The following is a 20,409-nucleotide window of genomic DNA, read 5'->3' on the forward strand; positions in this document are numbered from 1 at the left end:
TTATATTCTACAATATTACATGGCATCTTCGTCGCTTTTCGCATTTCACAGTGAAACGGCTATGAATTCGCTCTTTTTGCTTATGTGCTACGTTGCAAAAAGAACGAAAACAGAGCTCGTAGTATCTTCATCTCCACTTTTCTAATTTTTAAAAATTCCGGTAAACTGAATAAAGTTGAACTACGAGAATGAAATAAAAAGTCTTCAAGGAAGCTATCATGTGGTTCTAAAATCTCATGTTACTCAATACTAATACTTACTTTTAACAAAATTGTTTCGTAAATTAAAACGTAAATTGGAAGGGGTGGGGATGGAGGAGTTGATTTGTCGCATATTAAAAACTACCATAAAAAATTTCTATTTTCAAACTCCATATTACACAGATCTTTATAAATTAAGAAGTCAAATGACTTTTTCGTATTTGAATTTTTGAACACCCAGGACATGTCAACCATCTCTTTTCTAAAATTTTCGAAATCTTAAGGTTTCATCGTGCACAGGGTGACGCGAAAACTACACGTTGAAGTTAGTTACAAATTTATTAACAATATAAAGTTAATTGATAAACGAAATGTCACTTACAATAGGCAAGGGTAGATAGACGACAGATTAAATATCATCTATGAACTATGTATTATTTCTTTTCATTATTTATAAATTATTATATTTGTTATTACCGAAGGAGTATAAACTGTTACGTGCGCGCATATAAGTATATACATCGTTTTTTTGTGTAGTATTGTATGAAGAATATTTTTGCCTTTAGGTATACTAAAAATTCAAAGAATTCATTGTACTAGACGAAAGTTTCACTTTCGAGTGAAAAATACTCTTTGGCGTACATTTTAAACATTTCTGAAGAATTCTCCACATTAAACTTTCTTACAGAACCGTATTTATATTCTAGTTGAATAAGATCGATCCTACATCAATATTAAAAGCGATACTGGCTTTATTTAAGAATACTGTATTTATTACTATGATTGTAGAAGGATTTTTTTTTAAATTTAATAATAATGTATAATTAAGAAAGTTCTAGAACTTTTTTTTTTAAACAAAAAAATTAGTTATGATATAAGACGTGTGTGTTGGGTTTTGTTTGGCTCTAATCTGTTGCTTGATTGATGCCTGTCTTACCCTGCGCGCTCGCACGACTCCTAGGAGGAGCCAGCTGTGCTACTCACCCTGGAGACGCGTCGCTACCAAGTTGGGAGTGAAGTAAGTCCATCCCGTCCACACAACCACACAAGTCACCACAGTCTTGTCTCATTCTGCTCTATTTATTTGCCATCTATTTATTAACAAATCTATAATTTTTTTTATTATGCAAAATCTATTTTCATTTTTTAATTTCTTTGTATTCATATAATTTATTTAGTATCTTATAATTTGCCCGTTCAAATTTAATACATTGGCGCTGACTTATACAGTATGTAAAGAGAGCAGTATTTTGAGAACCAGCAGCAAAAAAATTTTAAAATTTTATATTAAAATCTACCGTAATGGTATTCTTTCCAAGATACTATCATCAATTAATTTATAATAGGGAATATTCATGTATTTTTTTAATATTTTTAATTCATTGTTTACACCGTTATAACATAGAAAAAATTTAAATACTGCTTAAAAATGCTGTATTTAAGTGTACAAAAATATTTAAAATACATTATAATTTTGAGATATTTAAACGCAGTTTTTTGGCGCTTTCTGTTGATAACGTATAAGTATGTGATCTGTCAATTGGGGACAGTTCAATGTATGATTTACACTTAAAAAAAATGAATTTACAACACAGAATTTACACTCGTTATTATTAAGTTTTCTAATAAAAAGCCGTAGAATAGTATAATTTAATGAAATACCATATAAAATGTAAGTAATTATGTCAACAAATACAGTAATCAACAGTAATCATACAGTATGTCAACAAATTTGACAAGCCCGTACTATGATGTCACGTCCGTATAAAAATTTGAATTTCCGTTTTAGAAATTTTAAATGCCCTCACTGAATTTGTACTTTTATTAATTAATTTTAAGTAATTAAAAAGATATTAATAACTAAAATAATGGTTTAGTTGAAATGTCCAGTCATTAAAGTTACAGAAGAAAAATATTTGAGCCAAATTTAAAGTTCATGAATATTCCCTATTAATATACAATTTGTTTTTTAAATCATTTTCCATAGTACATCAATGAGTGTGAGAAAGTACATATATATTTAATAATGTGTATAAGAAAGATATTTTTATATTGGTTGGGTAAATATACCGAATTTCGATAATAAATTCGGACAACTTTGGGAGAAGTCTAATTTTTTTTAAATAGGTGTTTGTCGTTGTCATAAATACAGAAAAGGATTTTTCCGGTGAACGATCCGCACGACATTCTGCACGCGGTTTTGGGACAATTTATCGCTATACTGCTTTCTTTGATAACGTTTTCTTGAATATCTCTGTTTCTATTGATCGGATTGAAGCGAATAATAATAAAAAGGCGAAAGAATTGTTTGTTATAAATTTCTGCATCGACCTTGCATACTATCGAATCCAGAATATAGCAAAATAATCTTAAAATCTTAAGAAAAGCGCAGTAACGTCATATTTTCAACTTTCTCTAATGATTTTTCGAAAAATGAAGGAATTGAAATTCTGGTTAACAAAATATGATTATAAGTTACATCTTTTTCGAGAATTTCAACTCAATTCCTTCATTTTTCGAAAAGTTGTCAGATAAAGTTGAAAATATGAAGTTACTGCAGTTTTCTTGACATTTTGAGATTATTTTCTTAGATTTAATTCATAACAAACAATTTTTTTTTTTATTTGCCTCAATCCGATCAATAGAAGCAGAAATATACAAGAAAACAATGTAGAGATAAATTTCTCAAAACTGCGTGCAGAAGGTCGTACGGATCAACGAAAGAAACCTATTTTTAAAAAATTAGCCTTATCCCGAAATTTTCCGAATTTATTATCAAAATCCGATAGATTTATCCAACTAATTAAAAAAAATCACAGGGGAACTTTGATGATCTATAACTGCATAGGATCGCGAAGTCGCTTTTGAGTAATTTTGATATTATTTTATACAAAAATAATAAATGAATTACCAAATACACTTGAGTTTTTTTAGATGCTGGTTATCAATAGATGAATTTGTGTTAACACTTAAGGGGATTTTGTAAAGACAGATAGAGGATCTTTTAAGGATTCGAAAAAGTCATCCAAGTTTTATCACTGCTGAAGAACAGGAACAGTACTTTAAATTAGTTTAAATTTGTTTGAAAATAATTTATTTAAAACGTCTTTTAAACAATCAGAATGGCTTCATCGTTCAAGTGCTAAAAATCAAAAAGACGATATGCAGAATTGGAGTTATCCAAATCGAATTAATTATAAAATTTTCTGCACTAAATGTTGTTGAAAATAGTTTCATTTTAAGTGTTCTGCTAAACTTCTAATCAAGTCAGCGCTTTTGTATTCAACAAAGCAAATTTTGTTGATTTAATGCTAAAAAATAAGATTTTTATGAATTTTTGAATGCAACGAATATTTGTAATGTATCTTTTTATTATTTTGTATAATAAAACAAACAAAAAAATTAAATTAAAAATTTTTTTTTCAAAACTGAATGCTTCTTTAAAAAAAATATAATAATAAAAAAAGTATGAACAAATATTACCGAATCAATTGAAGAAAAATTGTTAATTTTATTCAGAACTATTTTTTAGTAATTCTTTTAAGTTTTATAATTTCAAAAAAACCATAAGATAAAAACATATTCTAGGACTAGGATACATTTTAGAAATTCATAGAGACCAGAAAATGATGAAATTCAATGAGAAAATTCACGGAAAAAGATTAGGAAAATTTTTTTTTTATTATCAAAGTATGTATTCCCAATATTATTGCAAATAATCCTATCGGTTCCCATGGTGAGATTAACTTCCAAGCGAAAGTGATTTCAGGAATACGGATCTCGAGGAGAGTAAAACTACATGAGAGTAAAGCGAAACATCGGCATTGTACCGGGTGTTTTATTTAACTTGACATAAACGTGAAACTCGAAACTTAAGTTTGAGGAAAATGCTTCAAGCGAAAAATGTTACTTTCAAATGGACATCTTATACAGGTATTGAAATCGATCTAAGTTTTCAGGTTCAATTAAAACCTCACTAACAAACATTAGACGAGCACATTGAATTAAAAATTGTTCTTTATAAAAACGTATATATTTTTTTTTGCGCGTTTCTTCATACAATTTGAACAAAAATAGTTTTTAAACTTTTATTGGGAAATTTCTTTCAAAGGCTAAATTCTGCAGAAACAATGACACGGAATAACAATTTCGACACAAAAAAAATTTTTGGGTTAAACTTTTCAACCGTTTGCGGAAAAATATTTCGAAAAAAAATGTTACTTTTTTAATCAATAACAACTTTCTAATTTAAAGTTTTTATCTATCGATTTATTTATTGAGCTTTTTATTGAGCTTGAAAACCTGGATCAAGTTTTAAACCTGCGTAAAATGTGCGCCTTTACACCAAATTTTTTTTGCTTGAAGCATTTTTATCGATAAAATTTATTTTTTGAGTATATGACAACTTAAAAAAAACATCCTATAACTTAAATCTTCATAAGATCGAAATTCGAAAGAGCATAAATAAAGGATGATTAAATAAGAGTTAGATGGTGGTTCATGGATGGCATATTTATTTAAAGCAAGAGACTGTAAATTTTATAACTCGCATTCAATAAAACATAAAAATGAATTACAATGTTTTAAAACTAAGACAAAATAGAAAAACTATTTACAGTCGATTCGGACACGATATTGTTGATCGGCGAAGGGAAAAAGAGAAAAGGGGTCGAGGATACCATTAGGACAAGTATTACCCTTGGCTCGGTGTTTTTGAAGCTTTTAAAGATGTAATAAGCTTCAAATACAATTTGTCTTAGAACCATGCACCATGCCTTTTCAGTTATCACAAGTATTTATCGCGATTCGAATAATTATTTCCTTTAAAAACATCTTAAGTATATATTGAAAACAAGCAAATTTTCGCCACTGTAGCACATAAATATTTATAAAATATGATTTGAAAGAAATTTACTCTTTGAAAATTCTTGAGAATCTATAAATTTTTTAGAGCGATCGATATTATATTATCCGATGAAGATTCTACTTACTGTAAGACTGTTGAAATTTTTTACCTAACCTCACCGTTTTCGAAATATAAGCAATTGAAAACAAAAAATGCTTAAATTTGGCCGAAAAATCGTCATTGGAGAAACTAAAGATTATTTTGTGGTTCCGAGCAAAAATTTAATTTGAAAGCCATTAGATATTATATTTTCTACAATTCTAGGTATTTTTTTTGCTTAAGCCTAAATGGCCGAGCGGTCTAAGGCGTTAGTCTTAGAACGTTGGACTATTAAGACTTAGGTTGCGGGTTCGAATTCAGGCAGTGGCAGTGTGAACAATTTATAATTAATGGGAGTGCAGAATTGATCACATTGTCGTCGCTTGGATAAGAACGAAGTGTTTGTAATTGAATAAATAAAGATTAACAAATAATGATGTGGGTGGCCTCTGTGATAAGGCGTATGTCATAAGAACGAATAATAATTTTTTTACTTTTGGCAATTTCCAACAAACCTCACCGTTTTCGATATATAAACCGTGAAACTGAAAATTCCGTGGTCCAATATCTAAAATTTGATATATCGGGTAACATTTTTTGTTTAAGCGAATTTTCATTTCGATGCCCCATCACAATATTTACTTCCATTAATTTTAAGAATATTGTATTATTTCGTCTTTTTCTTTGCTTAGAAACATAAATACGTCTTGATATATAATAAATATATCTTGAATTTCCAGTAATAAATAAAGTTGCAAGGTTTGATATTTGTTCATATTTGAAATAAATTAAAAGCTAGTTCTTAATGCATTTATTTTTTCAGCATTCTTTTCATTTCTAGTACTGCTACACTAAACAGCTCTATTTTCTATTTATTTATCGCCGTTCTAAACTGCATATAATTAATATAAATATTACATGGCCGTGCTTTTCTGCTAATTATTTTTTAATTACTTCAATAATTTTTGCATCTAAAGTGCTGTTGTTTATTTTTTTTAAAAGATTGCTCACTTTACTCATTAATTTATTTATACTTAATATTAAAACTGTCATAGTGTGAATTTTTTTTATTACTTACTTTATTGATCAATTAATTAAATATTGACCGAATAGATTTTTCATGTGTTAAGCCTATTTAACTGCCGCTATATCTCAGAGAAAAATTTTCGAATCGGGAGCATTTATAACTCATTCGAAAACATCCACTTTCTAGTATTTAAATCAGAAACTAACAAATTTTTATCATCCCCTACCATTTTGTGTCGTAAATCCGTTTTATAACCCCCAGAATACGATTTATGAGATTTTAGCGGTTCCCTTTAGTTTAAATAATATTCCCATCAAATTAAATGAAATTCACCGAAGTTTTAGAGCGAGCAATCCTACATATGCCAAGTTTTAGCTTTTTACCTGTAGAATCAATGATTTTCCACGTTTTTCCACAATTTTTTGCAATTTACTCGAAAACTATGCATTTTAGAAGAACAATAGGTTATCGGGCTAGAACTATAGATTATTATAACTTTTGTTAAAGTTATTTTTTGATTGGTTAACTACAAAACGAGCTATTACCCATAATAGATTAAAATGGTCCACCTTGTATACAAATCAATCGAAAATTTTACGCCCTTTATTTTATTTTTCTGAAATGCATATTGAAAAAAATTGTGGAAAAACGTGAAAAATCGTTGATTTTTTCCGAAATCATCCTTTTTTCTGCGCATTTGAATTTTTTTTTCTACAGGTAAAAAGTTAAAAGTTGGCATAAGTGGCATTGCTGCCTCCAAAAATTCAGTAAATCATATGAAATTTCATCTAACTTGACGGGAGTATAACCTGAAATGAATGGCGTTGGAAAAATTTGGAGAGATTTCCTCTTCAAATTTAGGTATAGGGTTAAAAGATTGTATGTAGATTGAATCAGTGTCAAGGATGTACCTTTTGAGTGTATCCATTTCCTAGCTCCCATTTGTCTCCTTTTTATATCAACATATCATGTTTTTTCGCAGTTTAATAAGACTTCACATCTTTGAACATTTAGGTAGCTCCTTGCTACCTAAATTGAATTAAGGAGGGCTAAATTTCATGTTAAAATTGAGTTAGTATGTCTATTATGTTTCTTTTTTCAAAAACATGTAGAGATGGAAATTTAACAAGGGAAAGTTTTACCTTCGCGATCCCTCAGCTAGTAACAAGTCTTTTTACTTTTAAATAAAAATAATGATGATTTAATGCTCTCCCCGACTTTAAAATGTATTTAGTTCTCAGAATATTTCATACTAAAGTTTTAAAAATAAAACAAGGATCTTTCTCTTCCGTAGAATGAATCACTGATTTGCATATAATTGGATGGAGGATTCCATGTATTGAAATTGAGGAAATTTGAAATATAAACTAGCGCCTCCAAAAAATAATTATCCAGTTATATAGAGATCATTGAAGAATGCATGTTTCAAAACCTTAGTTTTCTAATAGAGGCGCTTCACATGAGAACCTAAACGTTGTCAATATTTATTATTTTCATAATTGTTACATAAATTTTTGAGAATGATTTTTTAAATAATTATTTTAGTTTTGATTGAATGTGTCGATTTTTAATGTGTATTTTAAAAATTTTTCAGTCAAATAATAAATGAAGAAAAAGAGGCTGATCATTCACATCCTATTCCACATCATGATTCAACAAAGTAAGTTTTATTGCAAAAATGATGAATTCAAAAAGAGAATCTTACAAACGTTTAAAAAACACATCATTTTTGAAGTTATACTTCTTTACTCGCGTTATGAAAATATGATGACAGTGAATTTTTATGATGCGCGTGCACCAGGTGACGTGAAAACTACATGTTGAAGATAGTTACAATTTTTCAGCACCAAGAAGTTAGTCGATAAACGAAATGTCACTTACAATAGACAAAGATAGATAGATGGCAGATTTTCCATATGTTTTAGTGATCAAACCTATGTCAAATTGTAAACTTTAAAGTGTTATTCAAGGGAAAAAAATGATTGCCTGCATAAAAAATGGCTCAATTTGTGGCACTTTTCTTCGCTCTCGGACTATATAACGCTGCCCTTAATGAAGTAACGGTAGTCAACTTGATAGCTATCAGATGTTTTATATTCCTTATACTTTTTCGTTTCACCATGAACATCTATATACGACGGAAGAAAAATTTGTGTAATATTTTTGCACAGTTTATGTTATCCTTATACTGACCGAATCGATAAACCACAGACATTGATCTATTGAAAGTCGCATTATTATCAATAAGTTCGATAACTGGCCTTCAAGGTCATTCTTCATTCGAACCAGTCGCGACATCCACCTGCCCGAAATCGATAACTTTAAACACAAATAGTTTAAATTTATCTGTCTTTATCTTAAAAATAGTTAAAGAAGTTGTTCAGACATTAGTTGAAACAGAAGTTGTCACCTCCGTTGATAAAGGGAAAATCTTGCAGGAACCATTTACTAACAATGGATGGATAGATGTTAATTGATGAAAAGATTAAGAATATGTATACAAGTTGAAAACAAAAGAGTAAAATATAAAGATATTTGAGTTGCACACTAGTTACCGTATACCTTGGTAGCTACGTTTGAAAAGAGCTATCCCGACAAATCAGAAATTATTAGCCCCGTGAAAATAGCACCCGTAAATACGAATTTTCATAAATTGCTGATTGGATTCGTTTGTCCACCATTTGCCCAGCCAAAATATTCGTTTGTCCACCCTCTAATTGGAAGTTATAGCACGATTAAAAATTTTTACATCAGCACCCCCAGGTGCAAATTTTCATAAAATGCAGATGCCATTCGTTTGAAAATTATTTGTCCACGTTTGTCCACTCAAAATTTTTATTTGTCCACCTTTCAATGTTAAGTTATGAGTTATGAATGTTAATGTTAAGTTATGAATATTATATTAAATTTTCTTCAGCACCCTCAAAGCGAATTTTTACAAAATACAGATGTCATTCGTTTGACAACGATTTGTACACGTTTGTCTACCCAAAATTTTTGTTTACCAACCCCTCAAATAAAATTATGACAAAAATAAAGATTTGCATCTGGGGGTGCTAATGTGAAAATTTTTAATTGTGCCATAACTTCCAGTTAGAGGGTGGACAAATGATGGACAATCGAATCTAATCAACAGTTTATGAAAATTCGTATTTGGGGGTGCTATTTTCACGGGGCTGAAATAGTGGATTCGATTTGCCACACTTCACTAAATCTACCGCAAATTCCACTTTCAGAACAAAATTTTTGTTTAGAACTACAGAATCACATCTATACCATGTAGAACTTTTTTCCATTTTGTGTGGTTATCTATAAATGAATTTTACACACTTTTCATTTATAAAATACGTCACGACTTTGCATCAGTTTAACAAAGTTTTCTCTGTTTGTATCTTCCCTAATCTTCCATCCCAAAAAAGACTCTGGATACTTGTTATTTTTAGGCGTATAGAAGAATTACGCGCAACTTACGTTGAAAAAAAAACTTCCAGTAAATTTCAATTTAAAAAAAGCTCTTTTTGTATATCTTTATGAGAGGAATAACAGTTCTTATAGTTTTAAACTCCTATAATGAACAGATTTTTCATTATCTGCGCTTGAAAATCAGAAAATCTTTAAATTTGAATGTTTATTAAACCGTAACAGATACAAGACAAGTTCAAATTAAAAAATCACTTTTATTTTTCCCGCATTTTACATAAAAAAAGAATGTAGATAATATGATAAAAACCTTCACTGATTAAATTAAGTAGTATTCATATCGATTTTATCGATTTAAAATTTTACACAGTCATGCAGGGTGATGGGTTACATTTTTTAAGATACTTAACCGAAATCAGAACTAAACTCAGTCTACTAAAACTTGACAAATAGGGCCCATTCTTAAAATTTTGTCTAGCGTCAGAGATGGTTAGAGAAATCGAAAAAAAAATTATTAGAAAAAGTTGTTGAAAATTTTTGTTCCTCTTATAAAGATCTATAAGATGAATCTAATTTCAATGTAATTTTTGCGTGATGTTTTACCGTTAAAGTTTTTGAAGACTTCAAATACATATAGCAAAACCGACTCTTCCCTTAATTGAAATATTCGAATTAAGTCGTGTAATGAAATAAAATTCAAAATTTTTTTGTTATTCAGCTTTCCAGACGATGTTCCATTAGTTGCATTAGAATTTTTATCGGATAGTCCTGTAACTTCAGTTGATTTGGGAGCAGATCCAGCATTAGGGCTACATGATACTGAACCCGATTCATGGACTCCATATGTAGGAAAAGATATCGCCAAAAAATTGAAAGAAAAAGAAGTGAAACGACAAGAACACATTTATGAATTTATTTTAACAGAGAAACATCATTGTTTAACACTACTAGTGATGCAAAAGGTAATTTTATTATGTGTTGCATGTATGTATTATTAATATCTATTGTGGAAACAAAATGTTGAAACAGGCATAACCATAAATTTAGGCTGGCGTTCATATATAAGTAGCCTTTTCTCCCCACAGATTATTTTCTCCCTCTGAAATATTTCTGATTTTAAATAATATATAAAAAGAAACATTTTTTTTTAAATCATCAAAATTGGAGCTGTTATTGAGGGCTTCCGAGTAAAAACACTCATTGATGCGACTACTATTGATTTCGTAATCGATTTGATGAAGAAATTTTTAGCTGGGTTGATTAAAATGGAGTACCCATATGAATATTGTGGACACAATCTGTAAATTGTGTAAAAAAGTAAAACATAATGTAAAATAAGCCACGAGTTTTGGTATAATTTTTCAACTTGGTAAAATAAAACTTTGGCTCCAAAACAAAGTATAAAAATGGCTGTTTCTCTTTTTAAAATGGATTTAAACTAATTTTTTTGAAAATAAAATACAGCCCATGTTATTTGCCAATATCCTCTCAAAATTAATAGGGGATGAAAGTTTGTATGAAAATATATACAAACCGTCATTTTTGAATTCACTACTTAACCGATTTTAATAATTCCTTCACCTACAGAATGCTACATTATCAGAAAGTAACATGAGCTGTATTTTATTTCACTAAGAATTAGGATTTCGCACCGAAAGTTAAAATTCATTTTTATGGTTATTAAGTTAAAATAGATTTTTTATATAAGTTGCACTTTGTTTTATTGTTTAAATAATATAAATAACAAGCAGTTATTCACGTTATAGCCTTCAATTCCCTTATCTTCACTTTTGTTCAGTAATTAATGGATTTTAACTTTTAGTGCTAATACGGTCATGTCAATTGCTGATAAGAGATTGTATTTTCATACAATCTTTCATCCCCTATTTCACTACTTTAGAGGATGAATTTCGAAAAATCATTTCTTAAATGACACCTACAGTATAAAATGGATATGCTCTCGAAACAAACTTCTATCATTAGCGATTTACGCTGGGCGTTGATATACCAGGCAGGACTAGTATTGCCTTTCCCCCTCCAAATTATTCTCCCCCTTCCCCCCACCCCGCTGAAAGGTTTCTGATTTTAAATAATATACAAAAAGAAACATTTTTTTTTAAATCAACAAAATCGGAGCTGTTATTGAGGACTTACGAGTAAAAACATTCATTGATGCGACTATTTAATTAATTAATGCAATTATTTATATATTTTAGATTTTTGTGGAAGGATTACAAAAGTATTTTCAATTAGGACCAAATTTAGAACGAATGTTTCCCAGACTACTAGATTTAACAGAATTACATTTACAATTGTTACATAAATTACGACAGCGTCAAAGGGAAGACGCAATTGTTTCATCAATTGCTGATATTTTACTGGAACAATTTTCTCAAATGAATGCAGTTAAATTAAAATCGGCTTATGGTACGTATGTTTAAATTGTGTATTTCAGTAATTTTATTATTATTGTCTCATATCCTTAAACATATACAGGGTGGACTATTTTAATCTATTATGGCCAATAGCTCGTTTTATAATTCATTAATAAAAAATAACTTAAAAGTTTCAGAGTTTTGATTGGAAATAAAAATTTTTTTATTTAAGACATTTTTTCGAAAATCGTTAGCTTTCAGAAAAATATGCTATTATTGCTTTTAATCGAATAAAAAACACGCTAGCTACAGAAAAATGCTTTAGCCAAAATTTGTCATGGGCAATAGAGGACATTCGCCTGTCTCCATGAATTTAACCTTAAATTTTAGTTTCAAGATCATTGACCTTGATTTTCAAATGACCTTGAAAATTAAAACCTGTCCTTAAAAGTTATTAACACAAACGAAGGTAATGACCTTTATTTTCCTTGATAACTATTATTTTAAAAAAAATTCTAAAGCTAGCTTATTTCCTTTCGATTAAATGCAATAATGGCATATTTTTGTGTCCCATTTCCTTCGAAAGCTAACGATTTTCGAAATAATGTTAGTTTTTTATTAGGATCAACTTTCTAAATTAAAGTATTTAGTATGTTATTCTTACCTTTTAGGATCTAAATTGACTATTAAAGCAATCCGGAGAACTAGGTTCAATCTGATGACAGAACAAGACACCCACCATCAAACTCTACAACTTTTGTTTAAATTATTTTTCGATTGGTTTACTACAAAACGAGCTATTTGTTATAATAGATTAAAATGGTCCACCTTGTATATATATTCTTAATATCCTTCCTCCTTTATTAAAAACTTGTTATTCACCTTTAGTTTAGCAGGTGGTCTTGCATCAATAGTAGGAAATTTATCTTAGCGAATATTTATCATTAAATTATTCTATATAGAATTCAATTATAGTGGACAAATGAATAATTTTTTCGTTTCTATGCTCAAAGATGAAAAAGTAAAAAAAAATACTGTTTTTGTCTAACATCGAAAGATGAACTGAATCCTCTAAACGGGGGCAAATTCGAATATATAATTTCGATTTTTCACAAAAAGTGTGGAATTTTCGAATAGTTATCTATAATTGTACGTAATGTATGAAGCGGCAAAGTGGGTTATAATTAATCGGTCGCCAAACAATGGAAATGAGGTGAAATGTGCTTGTCTGTACATATTGACACTACTTCATCGTCGACATGTCAAACTACAATCGTGATCAATGTGGTAAAGGATTGCGTTCTAATTATTCAAATTTAAACTTACCTTTCACATTTCTATCCGTATCCAAGAATATTTCTCCCTCTAAAATAATAAACGAATTTAGGTTAGGTTAAGTTAGAGTGGTTGCCCTGGGGTGGGACACATTTAGACCAAAGAATCATTTGTAATATAGAAAAAAAAAATGGGCCATCTCCGGCCACTATTCCATGAACCATTTGGAATTGTTTAAAAACAGTAGGAGATCATTGACGTCAACGGACGAAAGATCATCAAGAAAAGGCTGGATCAAGTGAATCCATCTCTTCATAGCAAGAGCTGGACAATGACAGAGAAGATAGTTTCTTCGTAGTGCACTGATAGACCCAACCGTTCAGCGTGACAGCCGCCTAGCCAGTATTCTGTAATAGCCGCAACAATTTTGCTTAAAGAGGTCCTTTGAAGCGATATAAAATCTTCGAAACGCCTACGATTGTACTTAGACCATTTCTGTCTTGTAGTACCACAATTGCGTTCCTCCTTCCATATAAGATTATCCTTTTTTAAGATATCCTCATTCAGGAGCAACTTGCAGTACGTAGTTCGCCGGCTTCATAATCTCCTAGAATGTCACTGTGAACAGACGAACTTAAAAGATTAATTTGTATGATTTTAGGTGAATTTTGTAGTCGACATCGTGACGCCGTCGATATTTACAAATATTATTTACAACATGACGTAAGATTCGGACAATTTGTACGACATTGTCAATCGAATCCATTATTAAAAAAGAAAGGAATACCTGAATGTATATTATTTGTTACACAACGATTAACAAAGTATCCATTATTAATTGAACCATTAATAAAAACATCCAAAGAGAATAAAATTGAACAAGAAAAATTACAAAAAGCATTAACATTAGTCAAAGAGATACTAGTGGAGGTTGATGCTCAAGTGGCTGAGAAGGAGAAAGAAGATCGTAAATTAGAAATATACAATCGTATTGATGCTAAATCATATACAACACATCGTGGTACGAAATTCAAAAAATCTGATATATTACAAGGGAATCGTGCATTACGTTTTGAAGGTTTTGCCATGTTAATGCAAGGACGTGGTAAAATGCAAGCCGTCATGGTTATTGTATTATCTGATGTATTATTTTTTCTACAAGAGAATTCTCATAAATATTCATTTTTTACACCAGAAAATAAGGTCAGTAGATGTTCATATACATAATTTATTCAAATTAGATAATAAATTTTAAAAGAAATAAGTCCAAAAAATTAACCTTATTTCAACGGAAATTTCAATCATGGAAAATGATGGGTTTCAATCATGTACGGAATGTGTTAGGCAGCATTGCTAATAGAAAATCAATGTTAACTTTTATTTATTATAATAATTATACGTGCTAGCGATGTGCCGAATATTCGCATTCACAATAAAAAATCTTCATTTTTGTGTATCATAAATCGCAAAATAACCCCAAACTTCACTAATAACTTCTTTACTCATATTTTTATATTACTTTTTAATACCATTGTTAAATTTGACAAAATGAGTTGGACAAATACAATTACCTATAGCAAACTAACATCAAATAAAAACAAGTGAAAACAAACAATTGACTGAGTTAATTGTTGAAATACCATGCATAGTCAGTGTTGGTTTCTTTATCACATTACACATACAAACATGTGGCACATACATAACTGATAATCAAGTATAGTACTTATTATAAAATTTCCGCCTAATTGGCGCCCTCACCGGTAAACAGTGATGTTTACGAAAAAATATTTCAAACAAAAGTTGTTTAATTTTTGATAAGGAACATTTTTTACATTTAAACTTTTGTTCTATCTCTAACGGTTTACAAGATGGGTCCTACGGACCCAAGACCCAATTGACCTATGATGCTCATTTACAAACTTGGCCTCACTTTTTACGGTCTGAGTACGCTGTAAAAATTTCAGCTCGATATCTTTTTTCGTTTTTGAGTTATCGTGTCCACAGACGGACGGACGGACAACCGGAAATGGGCTAATTAGGTGATTTTATGAACACCTATGACAAAATTTTTTCCTAGCATCATTATTTTTAAGCGTTACAAACTTGGGACTAAACTTAATATACTATGTATATTTCATATATACATGGTATAAAAACTGTATTTTGCTTTTAATTGACTTATACAATTTGTTTTTAATGGACTATTTTAGGCTAAAAGCCCGGGTACTGGGAAAAGTTGGGAAACTCTAATTTTAATGAAACTTTTTGTAACGTGTTTATAGGATCTCGAGGAACATTTACCCAACTAAACCTAGCCATAGGGCCCCAGCGGAGGGCATATGTAGTCCAAATTATTTTTGAAATGTTTATTTTGGCTTTAAATTATCATCTAGTAGGTATTTATGGCCACTAAATATGAATCTGATGTCATATTACAAGGATTCTGTCACGTATTCCGAAAATTCTACCACTTATGCCAGTTACATAACATAATCTCTAGAAACTACTAATTAAATACTAAATACCTTGGTATAATTGTGTAAATGTAAAATTTAGTATTTCCAACGTCAATTTTTAACATGTCTTTTGTGCCAGAATAATATTGTGTGTGTTATTTTGTGCAAAAAAAGTTGAATACTACGTGACAGAATCCGTGTAATCTGATATCAGATTCATATTCAGCGATGAAAAATTCTTATTTTAGCTAAAGTTAACATTTCAAAAAAATGTTAGGTTACTTATGCTCCCCGCTGGGGCCCTATGCCCCTCTAAGACTAGTTTAAGTTGGCTGAGCTGAATATTCCTTGGGGTCCTATCAACACTTTACAAAAATTTTCTTTAAAATCGGTACTGTTTCCCAGCTTTTCCACTATCGACACTTTTTTCCGGCTTATTTACTGTATTAATATTAATTTGCGAGCGCTTCATTTGAAAGTTAACATTCGCATTCGCAATTTGAAATTGTACCGCTTTCAAATGTTAAAAATGTTGATAGGCCCAGTTCTACACCAAATTCATTTGTCGATTATTATTTCCTTTTTTTGTGGAGATTCATCACTTTTATCATTGTGACAGTCTTTGCAACCATATACAACCCCATTTTTCAAAACAGCTAATCTAATGAGTAACTATTCGAAAGCTTGGCGATTACCTATCTTCAAATGTCACAATAAATAAATTGAACCATTCCTGTGCAGAATGTCCCCCAAAGTACAATTTAATAGTTTTCACTTTTTCTAGTAATATGCAATAACCCATTGTTGAAATACGGTAATACCATTAAAACACAACAAAATATTACCAATGCATCCGAATTCAGTTCTATTCTACTTACCATTTTTAAGGTCAATAAAAAAATTTATTTATTTTATACAAATCAGATCCCGCCAACTGGCGATAAAAATTTGTACTATTAAACAGGAAGTGGACCGCTTTTTGTTACAATTTAGACCACCTAATCACTTACCACTTATCAATAGCCAAATTATGTATGTTTGTATGTATAGTTTTATAGTAAATATTTTATTTATTTATTTAACATTGATTCTCTATTAGAAATGCTTTAGAACACTATCTGTATAGCGTCCTACGATTTTATTAGAGCCTGGTATCCCTATACAAAAATAATACCCATAAACACAATAGAGATATTCCACTCTTTCGAGTTCCTAGGCAAAGTTGCAACTTACTACTTAAAAAATTTTAGCAAGTAGTTCTTTATAAACAATTTGAGCCAACATTGTTGCTAGCACGATCACTTAACTAGAGGAGGAATGAAATAAGTTATTAACGACTACTCAAATTTTTACTTTCACGCCCCCGTTTTTGGTTTTGATTGGCAAATCTTTAAAAATAAAACAAAAGATTTCGAATTACTACGCTCCTCAGGTGAATATTGCACGAGATTTAATTCTCAAAGATTCTAAAAATTAAGTAACATAGCGAATTTAGATTGAAACTTGATTTTTTTACTTTTGAACGCTTTAATTGACTAAATGGTCTAACTGTGTACGAGATGTTTCTTTATACTCTGGTAATCTTCAAGTCGTTTTTAAGTTGTTCATTTTTAAAAATTTTGATTTCAAATACTCTTGATACAGCTCTGATTTTTTCTTCCAAATTGATGTGATTTTTATAACTGAACGATTTTTTACTCCCTAGATAAGAATGTTTTTGTAAGCGGTGATTAAATATGCCATTAAATTCAAATATCGCCTAAAATATGGTAAAAGTATAAAAGTATGGGAAACCCTCTAATATAAGAAATTGAGGACTTTGGAAAAATAAACAAGTAAAAGTTGTTTGACTTGAAGGGAAATAATGATTCTGGTCTTTTGACCTTTGACCTTCAAGTTTTTAAAAAAAAAATCAAATCATGTTCAAAATTGAAAAGAGATAAAAAACAATTTTGAAATAGAAAAATTTTTTAGGAACATTTTTTTTTAAATCAATTGAATTCCACAGAAATTGAACGCACAGTTTCGTCTATAATTGTCTTGTCCTTCCATTGTCTTGTCCTTCGTGGACCTCGTCGTGAAACAATATTCTGCTTTCAAATTTTCCTCTATCTCCTATTTTAGTTTCTTATATCAGAGAGAGGATCAAAATTTTTAAAACCCGTGTAAGTTTCTGCACGTACTCAAATCTTGAAAACGAAAAATCATAGAGTTAAAACACTAATCAGATTAAAGGAAAAGTAGACATTTTTTTAATTGTTTAACAATTTTCATTAAACGGGATTGATACGGGCATCATGGCAAACATTGAAATTTTTTTCTAATGCCCGTGAAATTCCGTTCCAAGATAATATTGGAGGAGCATATTTTCAAGTTCACTTCTTTACCTTTAAAGTATTATTTTGAAAGGCCAGCGACAAAAAATTGCAAGCATTTTCTAAAGGCTGATTTTGCAATATTTACGTTATATTGATGAAGTAGAGAAATAGCCTGTCGTCAGTCAGCCGGTTTCTGTAGCGCGGGAGCGACTTTAACTTTGCAAAAAATGTGCACGTATTTTTTATCTAATCTGAAAGTTTGTATATTGTTCATAATATTTTTATAAACATAAAAAATATAGTCAGTCAGTATATTTTTGCAACAGACAGTGTCAGTGCCCGGCTACAGAAATATACCGACTGACTAAATCTTTTAAGTTTATAATAATATTCTGCACCAATATACAAACTTTCAGATTAGATAAAATACTTGCCTATTTTTTGCAAATTTAAAGACGCCGCCGCGCTAAGCGCTACAGAAATCGGCTGACTGACGGCAGGCTTTTTCTTTAATCCACCAATATATCGTAAATATTACAAAATCAGGCTTTTGAAAATGGCTCTCATACTATATGAAGTGTTATTTTTTACAATCCTTACTGTAAAATAAACCCCGAACGAGTCCCAAAAGAGCAATAACAACAAAGTTACATGCATGCAAAACGAAAAACATACATCGCGCTTTTTTTTTAAACAAAATATGGCACGTGTTTTCTTTTCCGGCTAAATGTATATATTAATATCAAATTCTAAGCTTTGAGATTGTTGAATAAAAACTTTTCTATCTTATTTGTAGGCTGGTGTAGTGTCATTACAAAAATTATTAGTGAGAGAAAAAGCTGGTCAAGAATCTCGTAGTATTTATTTAATATCATCAAATCCTGCTGATCCAGAAATGTTTGAATTAAAAGTGCACAAACCAAAAGATAAACAAATATGGATACAAGCAATTCGTTCAGCAGTCAAAAATTGCCCAGAGGATGAAGAGGATACAACAACGCTTAGTGTTGAAGAGAAACAGAAAATTTTAAATGCAAAACAATCACAAATACGACAACTTGTAGGTCAGTTCGATTTTATCGTTTATGTTAAATTAATGTTCTTATTATTGAAAGTCTTATGAAACATACAAACAAATTATACCAATTATTTTTTATCAGCCAATAAATATAAAGGATCAGCCAGTTAAGATGCAGTAAAGTAAATGTCAGTCAACAATGCTCCCGTAACAATGACGTCATATCAATTTTTTTGTCATATAAAGGGTGTTTCGATAAGAAGTATTTTCAGTTATTTGAAATACTCCAAATTTCAATCGCCAATAACAAGGAAAGTATTGGCTTTTCGGAATATACTTGATGGCACTTTTTGCTTAGAATTCATCATTCTATCGATTCTCGTTGTCATTTTCAACCTATATTTCCCCATCTCCTAGAAGGGATGGTTACCAACCCCAGGACAAAAGCAATACTCGACATCAAATAATTTTTAATCTAGAGGATGAACATAGCTTAATCGCAAATTTTCATCAAAATTGGTGCTATAGGTTAAAATTTAGAGATTTCGTTTTTTTTTCATCTCGTATACACAAATACTGATACAAAATATGTATGTACATTTACTTTTCTACGCCTTAATTGGTGGACTCTATATGAATACAAAATGGCATGGTTCTCCACAATATTTATAAATGTTTTTAGCATATCGAATGTATCTGGATTTATCCTTAATAAAATGTGAATATTGTCTCAAAATGATGTTGTAATTACCAAACTTCTTAGTACTTTAGATTTATTTCAAAGTCAATATTTAAACAATATATTTGGATATTTCTAATCAGTAATTTTTTACATTTATCTAGAGTCATTCACATTTTAAATCGTTTTTAATATGTATATGTCACAGCCAACTAGCTTAATTAGCCATTTAATTAACAGACTTGTCCTTAAACGGCGCCGTTCAATTAGCGGCCTGAACTTTATTTAGCCATTCAATCATAAAGCTTCGAATCGCGAAATAATCACTAAATGAAAAACGATCCAAAATGTGGGTCACACTTTATGCCGCTTTTATAATAATTTTTATAGCTTAAAAATAAATTAGAAGCAAAGTATTAAAAGCAAATAGGGGTCGAATATTATCTTTCCGATTATTTAATTGCCAGCTGATATCCGCACGCTTCACCGGGTAATTCTAGCTTTTTCAAAAAATACCTCTACCTAATAATATACACAACCAAATTATTAAAGCAACAAAATTTTAACACATAATTTTATCTAAAATTCATACAGAACTCTGCGAAAAATCATCGATTTTGAATTAGCAATAGCTCCTTTGAACATTTGTACTTTCTAAATGTGTGAGGTTGAAAGGGTGAGAAATGTTGTCCCTAA

At 30.1% G+C, this 20,409-nt stretch overlaps 1 protein-coding gene across 4 annotated transcripts in view; it reads left to right on the plus strand.

The window, feature by feature from the left end:
- LOC123300790 (rho guanine nucleotide exchange factor 18) overlaps window positions 1–20,409 on the plus strand; it is a 104,620-nt gene that overhangs the window by 71,284 nt on the left and 12,927 nt on the right. For all 4 annotated transcript variants that reach the window (XM_044883439.1, XM_044883441.1, XM_044883437.1 and 1 more), the window contains 5 exons: window positions 7,767–7,832; window positions 10,311–10,554; window positions 11,809–12,019; window positions 13,904–14,445; window positions 18,813–19,080. In XM_044883439.1, coding sequence (XP_044739374.1) covers window positions 7,767–7,832; window positions 10,311–10,554; window positions 11,809–12,019; window positions 13,904–14,445; window positions 18,813–19,080 — 1,331 coding nt within the window. The remainder of the gene's footprint in view (window positions 1–7,766; window positions 7,833–10,310; window positions 10,555–11,808; window positions 12,020–13,903; window positions 14,446–18,812; window positions 19,081–20,409) is intronic.

The sequence above is a fragment of the Chrysoperla carnea genome, chromosome 5, assembly GCF_905475395.1.
Source record: "Chrysoperla carnea chromosome 5, inChrCarn1.1, whole genome shotgun sequence".
Lineage (NCBI taxonomy): Eukaryota > Metazoa > Arthropoda > Insecta > Neuroptera > Chrysopidae > Chrysoperla > Chrysoperla carnea.